At 38.4% G+C, this 13,990-nt stretch overlaps 2 protein-coding genes across 6 annotated transcripts in view; one reads left to right on the top strand and one right to left on the bottom strand.

Moving 5' to 3' along the window:
• The window catches only part of LOC131693393 (uncharacterized), a 214,566-nt gene extending 207,938 nt beyond the window's left edge, over positions 1 to 6,628 (top strand). For all 5 annotated transcript variants that reach the window (XM_058981166.1, XM_058981165.1, XM_058981168.1 and 2 more), the window contains one exon: positions 2,741 to 6,628. In XM_058981166.1, the coding sequence (XP_058837149.1) occupies positions 2,741 to 3,520 (780 nt within the window). In that variant the 3' untranslated portion in view covers positions 3,521 to 6,628. The remainder of the gene's footprint in view (positions 1 to 2,740) is intronic.
• Positions 6,629 to 8,751: 2,123 nt separating this feature from the next.
• On the bottom strand, positions 8,752 to 12,653 carry LOC131687110 (uncharacterized). The gene is made up of 4 exons (XM_058971151.1): positions 11,741 to 12,653; positions 11,071 to 11,338; positions 10,661 to 11,019; positions 8,752 to 8,810 (listed from the first exon to the last, which is right to left on the bottom strand). The coding sequence occupies exons 1-4, from the start codon at positions 12,651 to 12,653 to the stop codon at positions 8,752 to 8,754; spliced, it is 1,599 nt and encodes a 532-aa protein (XP_058827134.1).
• Between the last annotated feature and the right edge of the window lie 1,337 nt (positions 12,654 to 13,990).

The following is a 13,990-nucleotide window of genomic DNA, read 5'->3' as shown; positions in this document are numbered from 1 at the left end:
ATGCGATTCGTGATCCGTGTCCTGTCTGTTGCCGTTCGCCATTGCCAGTATGCCATAATCAGGATATTACTGGCGCCGCTCCTGAAGTGCCGGGTGGCACTCCAGTTGGGCTAGAGTGCTTTTATTGCTAAGATCTTAGATTACTGGGATCTTAGAATCTTAGCAGAAGCGGTACTTAGTGGTCCATATGTGTATGTGTGGGTATGTAGGGTAAGGTGGGGTAAATCCGACCTAGTAAATGGTTTTGGCTGTAAAATGCTCATTTTACATCGAATCAAGTCGTTTTATATACCAAATTGAAGGTGAAACTCCTGGGCAACTTTTTATATATAGCATTTTATTCGGGTCTTGGAAATATTTTGAGATACAAGCGTTTTACGAAAATGTTCATTACTGCTGTTTTCAAAAATGGTGGGGTAAACCCGACCCCCTATGTTTTTGGTTGATTTAGTGCAGATATTATCCAAATTTTGTGGTTTTTCAATGATAAATCAATGAATGTTGTGTTATTGAATTGTAACATGAAGAAAATGGAGTTCAATGTCAATCTTGGAATGCTAAAATCACGAGCAATAGCACGTAGTGATATTTCCATTTGCATCGCAACAATTGCTTGACGAATACTATAATCATCACTTCTTTGTGTCTTTCGTTTGTAATTATGAACCATTTTTCATAAAAAAAAATAAAAAATGACAATAAAAATATATTTCAATTTGATAAATAAACATTTTCTTAGCAAAAAAGCGGTCGGATTTACCCCACTATTTAGAGGACGGATTTGCCCCACCGCGTCATTTTTCATTACGATGCAATTAAAAAAAGTTATGAAAAAGGTTGAACCAAATTCATCTACGCACTTTGTAGGACTTTATTCAAAGAATTTAAATCCACTTACATTTTTATGCAATAACTTTAACAATCAGAAATATCCTGTAGGCAATAATGCACAAAAGTCAAATCAAAAGTTTTAAAAACACACTTTTTGTCGTTTGAGCATCTCAATGTAGATTAATAAAACGCTGTCATGCCACCATTATGATTATTTTCGATGCTCTACACGACACTATTGATATTAGTTCGCGTAGTGCTTCTGATTTTCGGTAACAGAGGGGGGTCGGGTTTACCCAACGGTCGGATTTGCCCCACCTTACCCTATGTATGTGTGTATGTGTCAAAAAATCTCAGCCATTTTTCTAAGAGATGGCTGAACCGATTTGCACATTCTTAGTCTCAAATGAAAGTTACAACCTTCCCATCAATTGCTTCTGATTTTTGTATTGATCAAACTTTGGGCTCGGGAGTTACGGGTTAAAGAGTACGATCACACAGGAAATTCCCATATGAACTGGTACCACCATGATATCAAAATGATGCAAAACTTATTATAATAGGTGCAAAATTACTTGGATTTACCTGTCTAAATCAGAGCTGCAAATTTTCAACAGTTTGTTTTGAACTTGAAGGAGGAAAAAATCTCAAATCATGCCCTACTATGTTCAACTCGCAGTTGTTCGTTTCCATTATTCATTCAAACAGCCGACCTGCTCAATCATTTTCCATTCATTTTCAGTTTCATTGACCCTGTGAATATCTCTTTACTGGGGTATTGACTAGGTTTTTCCAACAAAACTACTCTGAACATAGTTCTTACTGTCCATGTAAGCTTGAAAACGCAAAACATGTTGACATTTAACCTAAACTGGCCTCTACAGAGCAGATGACAGCTTTGGTTGGTGAATGAAAAAGCATCAATTTGAAATGAAGACGTACGATTCAGTTATGAAAATCCCGCCAAATTGAAAGTGAATGATTGAGGGAGGCTTTGAGTTTGAATCATGGTTGGGTTTGATTGAACTGAAAGTTGGCATTTGAAAATGAAAATTTGCACCACTGGTCTAAATCAATCAATGACTAACCAAAGTCGCTTTGACCACATTGGCCACCTACGACGGTTCTTGACTTCATATAAGCGGGAACTAAAACATGCTCACAGGCAAATTTCACCGCGAAGCACGGTAATTGTGATTTTTATCCACCGGTATACATCGCGAAAATTGAGAATGCTAACTCAAACTGTTTACGATGCTATAAGGAATAAAGCAAGGATAAATCGATATTCTAGGCAGTCAATCGGAAAAATGCTAAAATCAATGAAAATTTAACCAAGGTCAGTACAAACATTTTTTGTACAAGGATTTAGGGCTGAAAAAATGAAAGAATGAAAAACAATTGGTAGCGAATATCTATGATTTTGTTGAAAGAGTTTTACAGTGGACGCCATTGCACGATTTCGTTTGCCGATGAGAAATTGTTCATTGTCGAACAATTCTACAATCCTTAAAATGATCGCCAGCTACTGCCTGTTGTGATAAGTAAGAATTATAATGTAATCAATGCAATGTCACTTAGCCCGGTCTGATCTAACACCGATCATTTTATACACAACTAGCTAATACCCATCGCGCGTTGCTGCGACACTCTGCGAAATAGGAGGAAAACACAATTTGTTCCAAAGCGCCATCTGGCGGGCAAATAATCTCCAACTAATAGCACACAAACACGCCCCATACCAAATACCTACTGTGTGCAAATTTTTTCTGAAATCGGTTAAGCCGTTTGGGAGTCTATAAATCATATACATACAAACATTGACTTTTATATACATACACAATATATCTTACTCTTATGACTATCGATAATTCTCCCATTAAACAATCCGCATTGTTTTTTGTTGTAGGAATTAAACAAATGTAAAACCGAGCTCCAGTACTGGCGTTCCAAGAGCCCGGCGACACCCAATTGCAACGCATGCGGACAAGCAATCGTCCCAATGCCCCAAGATGAACTGCAGGCCCTGGTTAACCAAGGTGTCCGGCCGGAAGAGGTAGGGCTGGCAGTTATTCCCGAGGAACCAGCCAACCTAGTGGAAGACAACGTTATCATTCTCGATTTGGACGTACAACCCATGTCCCCGTTGCCAGCACCGATAGTAGTGGCAGCAGCGGGAGCGGTGACTAGTTCTCCACGGAGTCAAAAAAGAAGATTCGAGTGTGTTGAAAGTGCAAGCGATGAGTTGAATTACTGTAGCAACGGTGTTAGCGAATCAATGTCCGGGTCATCTTCTCCCCGAAGCCCACCGTTTGCATCGGCTCCGTTGGCTTCCCTGGTGGCATCTTATTCGTCTTCGGCTGGACCATCGACGGCCTCCACCGCTTCATGTCCATCAATAGCTTCATCCTCGTCATCATCAGCAGCGGCTTTGCCACCGCTGGTTGTACCCACCTGTTCCTCTCCTTCCTGCAACGGCTTTCAGGCAAGCCACAACACCTTGCCGGTTGCCTCTGGTACATCGGAAACCGCTGGCAATAGTGGCAACAACAGCAGTAGTGATAGTGGTAATCATAAGAAACTACGAAGAGTACAAAATAAAGCTAGATCACAAACTAATCACAATAATATTAGCAACGTGGCTAACACTAACACAAAAGCAACTAGAAGTAAGCAGTTGGAGAAATAAATGTATATCCAGTTGATCTGAATAATCGAATGGCAAACACGTAGTGAAGAATTGAGCAAATGAATTTTATGTAGCAAAGCCAATTCCTGGAAAAAGAATGAATTCGATGGAATGACAATTTTTAGTTAATTGAATTAAGATTTTCTTCAACTTCGTGTCAATTTATTAGTGCTAATATTATGTTTACCGTTAATCCATATATGCTCATCTGAACCATTTTACGTACTACTTTTTATGCAGCTTTGTCCTTCTTCTTGGCCCTGAAGGGTTAATTGAAACGAAATCCTCTTATCACCAATAAATTAAATACACTATTGCCGGATATTGTTTGTCTAATCATGATAGATATATGGAATAATAAAACGCTGTCATGAATGTGATGTCGTAGCTTTATAAACAGTATAATTTAAACTATAACGTCAATCCACAATGAACTGACAAGTAAAAATGCACTTGAGATGTCACCCACACCTACGAATGGAAATATTACAATAAGAAAGTATATAATATACTCCTGCTTCAACCAGGCTCACTTACCGATAATGACTAGTGTGCTCCAAAAAAAAGTTGTTATGTTGTCCGAACATCTAAATTTGATGTTTTCCACTGTTTTGTTAATGCTTGATGAAGTTTGGATCAGAAGTATGTAACTTTAACTTTAAACTAATATAGTAAACAACAAATTTAGATGACGAGAACTTGAATACTATAATTTGGCACTAGTATCAGCTTAATCCACACCAGCAACAACACACAAACTCTCAGTCCCATAGAAAACGGCTAATTGGTGATTGATCTAGAAACCACATAACCATAAACAGCAGCATATTTGTGTCGGTATAGTAAATTGTAAAACAATAGTTGTATCAATACATTGAAAAAACCACCAAACGATAATCACGTCACACATGAATTCACATACACATATATCACACAGGATAAACTCACACTCCAAGGTGTAGGATGATATCGGGTTCCAATAACCGGTAATGGTTTCAGGCTATTTTACTTACATATGTTCATCTCATTCCTGTCATTAGTGAAAAGAATCAGAATGTAAGGCAATAGTCCAATATACATTTCTATTAGAGTTTCAGTTGGATTGAATGAAAACTACTAGTTTTCTATTGCTTTTGAATGATCTGAGCATGCTGTATTTCCAATACTCATGTTCTATAACTATGTCAATTTAGATTTTCCGGAAAAAAAACATTTGGCTCATTTGTTGAAGATCACTGATCATTTTGCTATGAGAAAACAATATCACAGACAATGGTTACTCTCCACTTGACTGTAAGTTTGAGCTAAAAGTATAATCAACTAGCTCTTGTAAATACATAATGATTATTAGTTTTTATTAGAGATGGGTAAATTTGATAACTAAATACACAGAAATCATAGCTGGCAAAGAACAAAGCAAAATAATGCATCAATTCGCTGGATAGTCTTTTATTTAGAAAAGAAAAAAAGCATAGACAGTATGAAACATATTCGCTCTTCATCAAAAAAGGCATACTGTGAAAATCCTATAACTGAAACAGAACAAATACTCAGAAATGAGAATGGTTATCTTCAATCTGAAAAACACAATGATAAAAGGTAAAAGTGTAGAAGACTTTTTCTCTTATATATACAATATATACAACAAACAAAAATAACTAATTATTATTTTTGTAGTAGATGCTAGTTTTGTAAAACAATTTACAGTGGGACGTGTCTGCGAGCAGGCGAACAAAATATCCAAGACACAAAGTCAGGAAGACTTGCGACAAGCGCTTAGTCCCTATGAATACGCCTGCTATCGCACGCCACGCTCCGTTAGCTCTCATCTTATTGTGGTAGTGACACTTTCGTAAAAAATTTCTAACTCAAGTAGAAACTAAATGGAGAATATAGAATTAAAAAAAAGTGGATCAAGCAAAATAAATACACACCTAAACTAAGGCATGTTAGTTTGATTTTAAATAATTTGACGAGAAAAAGACGACTTAAATAATGAGGCAAAATAAAAATATCGTTTAAATTTTATGTGCAGGGATAAGGAAATCAAAACATTAACAATTAAATGCGGAAACGGAAAATAACACACACAATGCGGACAACAAGTAAAACGTTTTAGATTCTAACCCTTTTCTAGTAATAATGACTGTTTGTAGAGCTCTTTCTCGTTTTCTCTGAAAAAAAAAATACAAATAAGAAAATCAAATCAGATGAAAATTTACACACACACACACACACAACCATTCGAACTAGCGAAACAAATTATTCACTAAATAAAAGTATGAATAGGTAGAATGTGATAAAGAACACATACAAAAACAGTCACACACAGCAACGCTAAATTGTATGACATTAGCGTGTTTAAAGTTGTTTCCGAATTGTTTAAATTTTTCGTTTCTTCCGCCTCCTCTCTTTGAACTATGTAGCAAAATGTAGAAGGAACCTTGAGCTTTTCTTCCTCATGTGACTACAGCGGACCCTACACGAATAGAATTATTGCATCAATTGATTGATCATTGCATAGATGGTCTGCCCATAATCATAAGTCAGTCCCATGTTCTATGGGATCCCGTATCCACATGCGATTATAGGCAGTGGTGTGAGAGCGTCTTGAATGTGTTATTTATAAAGCGTTCAAACTGGGATTCACACATTGAAGCAATCTTCTCCGTATTTTTATCGTCACCACCTTTGTCCGATCAGGGTCCGCTTAACAGTGCTGGTCGTTAGTGAATTACATATAAAACCGATACTTTTCCAGGTAACCAGCATCTTGGTTCGGTTAGTTCACGGAACAGTGAAACAACAAGTTTTATGAAGGGAGTGCAACCACTCGAGCGCATTTGTGAAACCACGGGAAATGGCATATGTTTAAGACAACCGTGGTATGGAAGGAATCCATTGAGAGTGGAAATACACAATGACTTTTAATCCCATCTCTGTTAACTTTAAACAAAATAGATATTTTAAGAAGTTTTCTTCTGTATTTCTCGTTGCACAAGAGTAAGAATATATTATTAATCAATCAAGACAAAGCAAGGAAACGTGCAGAAAAATGCGAAAACAAACAAAAAAATAAAAAGCAAGATGCAAACATGCAGCAAGTAATGGTTGAAACTTCTTTAAATTGGAGAATTGAGAAAGCGCCTGGAGGCTATTGCCGACTTTATTCTTTTCAAATCATAAGCATGACGGAAATATTTGGTCCATCTATTAAGTTTGCAATCTGGCGTAGCGCGAATGAAATAAATGTTTGTGAACACCGTATTCACAATCATTTAGTTTTGGTAGCATTAACATATCGGTCCTTTCCATACGCATCAAAACTATGCTTAGCTACTATTGTCGTGTCTAAAAATGCTCGTGGACGGTCGCGCAAATGCTGAGAATCGCCTGGACAGCAGCCAGCACCTTCAGCGCCTTCAGCAAACACAGTTTGAAACTGATACAGGCGCATGTAGGTAACGGTAGTTCTGCACCAACTCCTCAAAAAGATCACGTTACAGCGCCAATTGCTATTGTAAAATCTTTGCAACGCTTTTTTTATTTTGATTAGGTTTTAACATCTTAGGGTCATTCGGCTCTTTTCAGGTTGGAAAAATCTCTAACCCTATGTGCGGGGTTGGGAATCGAACCCAGGTGAGCTGCGTACAAGACAATCGATTTACCAACTACGCTATGTCCGTCCCCTTAAACTGCAGCGCCGTTTTATTGCTTAGCTACGTTGGCTAGTACGTGGCAGCCTGCCGTGATTTGGTCGGTACCCTCGTGCAGGGAATGACACATCCGTAAGCTGACCAACCCTGACGAAAAAATTCACACTGCAAGCGGATTGTGTGTACCTTATTATTATGGCACCATCATGCCTCATTCCCTTCGCATTATTATTTTAAAAGTTTCATTGCGTTATAAACAACGTCGAAGTATAACTATTTGGACAGTTTGGTGTCAAACGTAGCCTAGCAAAATGGCTAAAAGTAATAAATTTCAGTGATTTTTCTTCTATTTTTCAGTAAATTTAATGCTGTACTGGCATTTAATTCATTATCATGGGTAAGAATTGCTTGGTAATCATTGAGTTCGCATCATTTTTATTCATTTTGGTGTTTTTTATTGGTAGACAAATTGTTAAGGAATTCGTGCTTCGCCATACTAAGGCATGCGTAATACCGTTGCTGAATTTTAGTTATGATGGCTCCCAAAAACGTATGCTGTACCATCTGGAGCAACTATACAAAGCAGTGAATAGTGTGGATTGGTCTGTGAAGTGTCTCGTTTGTATGAAGTTCCGGAAAGCACCATCCGCGATAAAATCAAACGGCGATATTCGACTTTTAAACCAGGGGTACTTCACTTTAAGTAATGGATTAATATGATGTGGTTTACATCCATGGGATGTGGATGCCGTTAACTATTCGTCACATTTGTGAAAAGCATCAACATCTATAGATTCTACTTTTGAGTTTAGATCAAATGAAAAAATATTCACATGCTACTGGCGTCCGGGAAAACTAGCTGATAGAAATTCAAAATCATATGACACATCAGCAAGTGGATGATTTCAATCGCAGTGATTCTTCCGGTGAGTGACTGGGCAGCGCTGATGATACTTGGCTTTTTAAATTCAAGCAGAGGATTATTTAAATTACGGAAACCGAGGGACAGTTCTCTTCAATCAATAACACGCGTATGTTTTGATGGTGTACACTAAACTGAGAACGATCGCCCAGCAACCGTCTGTATATATTTATTTTCTTAATCGTATCCACACGCATACTCGCGTACACTGTGGTACTCGCTTATTACTGGGTCATTCGACAATACATAACAATCCTTACCCCTTTTAAGTTTATAAATTCAGCACGATATAATTCAGTTTAAATAAATTTACATAATAAAACCTTAACTAATAGTAATAAAATTCAAAATTATATAAAATATTTCACTTAGAATATATAAAATTCTTTTCGATGTTGGCTCTTCTTAGTCTGTTCGATCTCCTTAGAGTAGGAGTTTGTATTTTAGCTGTTCTTCGTTTGCCACTCGATGACTCGAAAAGTTTCCTGCGTTTGATAATCCTCTCTGGAAATCCTCGAAAAACATCCTCCTCATCATCGCTCGTCGTACCGCGAAAATCTCGCTTTCGACTGGCGCTTTTACCATCACAATGTTTTTCGATAACGACCGTGCTAGCGGAAGGAAATAAAATTCCACGCGCCTTAGCCATCGTCTTACTTGGCACCTTTAGCTGGTTTCGATGAGCTGTGAGCCGAACGTTTCCAATCACAATCTGGAAAAAAATTTTCGATAATTTTTTTATGAATTGAGCCTTCAGCCATCTTGCGAAATCCTGGGATTTGTGATTTTTGTAATAAATCACATCGCCCATCGTCAACTTATCTACAGGTTCACTAGGTTGAATCTGCTCAAAAATCTTTGGTATCGGTTTATCACTTGGTGGTGGTGGTTCAGCTAATTGCTGTTTGTAATGAGACTTGGGGTTCAACAAATCGATTAACATTTTAGGTTTGTAAGAAAATATGCTCTCTGACGGGAATTTACCATCTGACGACAAACAAGTATTTCTGTAGTTCATCAGAAACAAATTAATTTGATCATCAATGTCTAATCTTTTGATTGTAGGCTCTAGCATAAAACGTTTGAGAACATCCTTAACAATCCTGACAGATCGCTCTGCCTGTCCATTACTGGGAGGATTATAAGGAGGGCTTTTTAACACCTTGATTCCTTGCCTTTCTAAAAAGGTTATAAAATCGCAAGAATTAAACGGAGGACCGCCGTCAGTAACCACTACATCTGGCAATCCAAATCTAGCAAATACCCCAACAAATTTCTTTAAAACTTTCCTAGCATCAGTTCCATGTTTCATCCATTCAATCTCGATCCACTTTGAATGGCTATCAATAACCAACAAAAATGTTCTGTGCTCAAAATGGAAGAAATCGGCATGAATTCTGCTAAATGGTCTTTTGGTAGGGATCCACGCAGAAATTACTTTTGGTTTGGGAACAACAGCCATTCTCCTGCAAGATTCGCAATCACCGACATATTTTTCAATGTCTGAGTTAATTCCAAACCAAAATACTGCCCGACGAGCTAATTGTTTCATTTTCACAACTCCAGAATGATTGGCGTGTAATAATTTCAAAATCCCGCTATGCATGGAATTTGGAATCAACACCCTGTCCTGAAATAACAAACAATCCCCGACAATTTCCAAATCAACACGATTTGAGAAAATGTGTGCATAACGTTTGTCTATTCTCTCTGGCCAACCATTCTGTATAAACTTAACAACTTGTTGTAAAAATTCGTCGGCTCTAGTCTCGTTGGCAACTTGAGAAAAATCTACAGGAAATTCCTGGCTAAAATTAATACTTTTGACAGTTTCTCTGTCAAACTGTGCTGGAACTGCCTGATTCAATGGAAACCGCGAACAGAAATCAGCGTTTCCCATCTTTTCAGACGGCCTATATATAATGTCGAAATCATAAATAGCCATTTCCAAAATATATCTTTGTAATCTGGTTACAAAGATAGCATTTTTCCCTGCTTTCCCGAAAATTCCAACCAAAGGCTTGTGATCAGTATAAACAACAAACCTCTGACCATATAAAAACTTGTGAAACTTCTTCACAGTGCAGACCAATGCTAAAGCCTCTAAATGAAGTATTGGATACTTCATTTGAGCTTTATTCAAAGAGAAAGAAGTAAAGGAGATAGGTTTTTCCACACCCTTTACCTCATGTGCAATCACTCCTCCTAGACCATAACCTGAAGCGTCCGAAACAACTACTATTGGTTTCATAGGGTCGTAAAACTCGAGAATATTAGCATTAAGTAGCTCATTTTTACACCTAACGAAAGCCTTGTCACTATTCTCATCCCACACGAACTTCACGTCCTTCTTCAAAAGCCTATACAAACAACTAATCTTCGAAGACAAGTGGGGAACAAACTTTCCATAATAATTTACGAGCCCTAAAAACGACTTCAACTCCGTCACATTCCTTGGTACTGTAGCCTCTCTAATTGTAGCTAGTTTATCAGGACAAGGAAGCAACCCATTCTCCGAAATAATATGGCCTAGATAAGGTAAAGATGACACGAAGAACTTACATTTACTCCAATTCACCTTAATGTTTGCCTGAGCTAACCTATCTAAAACGGCAGAAACTTTCTTACGACAGTCGTCTAAATCCTTTCCAGCTATGAGTACATCATCCAAATAGCAGCGTATATGTTTCAATCCAGCCAGCACCTGGTCCATCACCTGTTGAAAAATCGCCGCACTCGATGAAGCTCCTTGAGGCAACCTGTTGTAAGTGTAAAGTCCCTTGATCGTGTTGATAACCACAAACTTCCTGGATTTTTCTGACAGCATAAGTTGAGTATACGCTCCTTCCAAATCAAGGGCACAGAAAACTTTACAACCCGCTAAATCTGCGAAAATATCCTGCGCTAAAGGTAAAGGATAGCTGTTGGGAATAATTAATTTATTGATGGACACCTTACAATCTATTACCAACCTAATCTCACCATCCTTTTTAGGAACAACGACGACTGGAGAAGCCCACTCACTTGTTTTAATAGGAGTAATAACATTTTCCTTCTCCAATTTTCCTAAATACTCAATAACTTTCTCCCTAAGTCTGAATGGAACTTCATACGCTCGTTTAAAAATAGGAGTATTGTCCTTCAACACAAGATCCGCCTCAAAACCAATGATTGGCGAGGTAAGATCCTTTGAAAATACTTGAGAATACTTTTGCTTTATTTCCAGCAAAAAATTCTCAGCTAGATTTGGTAAATGTAAATTGTTAATCTGAGAAACCCCTGTAAAATATTCTTTCCAATCCGGATAGAATACGTCAAGCCATCTACGTCCCATTAATGGCACAAAGTCATAATTACACTCCAATACAAACAATGGCAATTCAAGTTCAATGGTCCTAAAACGAACCATAACGTCAAGTTTTCCTAATATATTCAGCTTCGAACCATTCACCACCACCAATTCCCTGTTAGTTTTCTGTAATGGCAAGTCAAACAATTTCTCATATAAAATAGAACCAATAACAGAAACAGCCGAACCGCAGTCAACCTCCATTTTAACCAGCTTGTCTTGAACAAGTAACTTCAAAAAGCATGGTTCGCTTATTTTATTCATGGACGACACTTTCATACATAAAAAATCACCTGAATCGCTATCGCTCTCAGGATTGTCCAAATCAGCTCGCAAACGGTTGAAAAGTTCGCCGATTTTCTCATCGCCAAAACTCAAATCTTTTTTCTTGTCATCACCAACAAACTTTACCGAATTCCGCTCCTGTCGCATGCGCTTGAAACAAGTGCGCTTGATGTGACCCTTAATTCCGCAAAAATCGCACTTTTTATCCGCATACCGTCCAGCTCGTCGAAACTCACCACTCCTACTTCGCCCTTGCCGTTTATAAACAGCACTGCGACTACGACTCCTGCTCTTGTCACGGCTGACCTTTCTGTCGAACGTTTCTTTTCGACCCAAACGTTGCTTTACCGAAGCTACTTGGCCTTGTCGATCGCCGATCATTCGAGCCCGTGACCCAGCCAACTCCCAGTTCACAATAAATCTTTCAACCGTTGCCAAACTAGGATTTTCCTCATTCAGTAGCTTTTCCTGCAAAGATTTATCGAAAACTCCCATCACAAGTTTATCTCGGATGGCAGTTTCGCGAAATTCGCCAAACGCGCAGAATTCGGCCTGTAATTTTACAGCTAGCACGAAATCCTCTGCCTTCTCGTTTGGTCCTTGCACACGGTTATAAAATTTATAGCGCTGAATCAAGTCTGAATCGACCTTGTCAAAACGCTCACGCAACTTTTGTGAAATATCACCGTAACCAACATTTTTAAGGTCATCCTTTGAAGGATACAACAGTTTAAGCTCCTCGTAAACTGCCGGTCCACTCAACGTGACAAAGAGCGCTTTCTGTTTCACCGGATCGTCAATCCCGTTCACTTGGAACAAATATTCCAACCGTTCAGAATAATTGGTGAACGAAGTACCAACCACATACGGTTCAATTGTGCCAATCAACACGTTGGCCTTACCATTGCTACCTTCAGCCATATCGAATGTGCTAAATAAAACAATTCAAGCGCAAAAATAAAAAATAAAACAAAATATGCTTTTATTTATTTCGCTCACCGTCCCGTATATGGTACCTTACCGTACTCGACACCCGTCTCAACGAACAAAAAGTATGGAATTCTGCCGAAAATTTCAGCCCGACACAATATTCGACAAACTTTTCGCACGACTCAAGCCAGCAGAACTGCAGTAAAACTGGCAGCACTGCGCTGAACTGTCCGAAATTATGTTGGGATCTCACTGAATGAGAACTCTACCAACACCAAGCACAACAGAATGAACACCAAAGCCTAAAAGGAAAGAAAAAGAACGAAATACACAATCACCGCCGCCAAAAAAACACTGACGCTACCGTCACAAAATGGTGATTAAAATCGTTCACAAGCACATAAATTTTGCGAAAAAACGTTTTATTGGCGCAACAACGGTCAATAGCCGTATACGCTGGCCCAGATTTCGATTTACCTTTCCTTTGCCGTGTGCAATATCGCACCTATTTTCACCGGCACTTATTCCACAGCAAATCACTTGCTCTCCTTTTAATTTGCTGTTCACTCCTTTCAGCCGCCCGCTATCAGCAGCGAAAAACACCTTTATATTTTTTTTTTGCAATCACTTTCACTTAAAATGTTTTTTCAAAATATTTTCACCTCGTCGCCACTTTAAATTACGGAAACCGAGGGACAGTTCTCTTCAATCAATAACACGCGTATGTTTTGATGGTGTACACTAAACTGAGAACGATCGCCCAGCAACCGTCTGTATATATTTAATTTCTTAATCGTATCCACACGCATACTCGCGTACACTGTGGTACTCGCTTATTACTGGGTCATTCGACAATACATAACAGATTAAACATATACAAAACAGTTCCCTATTGATACAAACATAGGTACCAGTACAGGCACAGATGCAAAAGGGGAGTTCTCTAGATGCAAAAGGGGAGTTCTCTAGATGCAGAACCATTATTCCAGGGCTTCGACGAAAACCGAGGTGATAAATTTTTAACTGTACATTTTTTTTTTTTTTTTTTTTTTATTTCGATTATAGAGGTTTTAACCTTAAGGTCATTCGCCTCTTCGGGTTAGAAAAATCTCTTATGAAAAATTTCTAACCCTATGTGCGGGGTCGGGACTCGAACCCAGGTGCGCTGCGTACAAGGCAATCGATTTACCAATACGCTACGCCCACCCCCAACTGTACATTTTCATAATATAATACGATCCATTTGTTCCAGAATCACTTATCGGAACGAAACCATTAGATCTGTCTCATCATCTAACCGAGCATCTGGACGTATTGGGTGCAGGGCC

This window comes from Topomyia yanbarensis, chromosome 3 (assembly GCF_030247195.1).
Source record: "Topomyia yanbarensis strain Yona2022 chromosome 3, ASM3024719v1, whole genome shotgun sequence".
NCBI classification, from domain to species: Eukaryota; Metazoa; Arthropoda; class Insecta; order Diptera; family Culicidae; genus Topomyia; species Topomyia yanbarensis.
Note: the sequence above shows the minus strand (reverse complement) of the source record. Positions and strands in the feature narration are given on the sequence as shown.

What these genes read in the sequence shown, in the direction of transcription:
- LOC131687110 (XM_058971151.1), bottom strand. Translation starts at nt 12,653, where the DNA reads ATGGCTGAAGGTAGCAATGGTAAGGCCAACGTGTTGATTGGCACAATT. An exon ending in TGAGAGCGATAGCGATTCAG is followed by an intron (nt 11,339 to 11,740) that starts GTGATTTTTTAT and finishes TACCAAATCTAG; the next exon opens with CTGAGAATTTTTTGCTGGAA. An exon ending in AAAAAGGATGGTGAGATTAG is followed by an intron (nt 11,020 to 11,070) that starts GTTGGTAATAGA and finishes TATTCCCAACAG; the next exon opens with CTATCCTTTACCTTTAGCGC.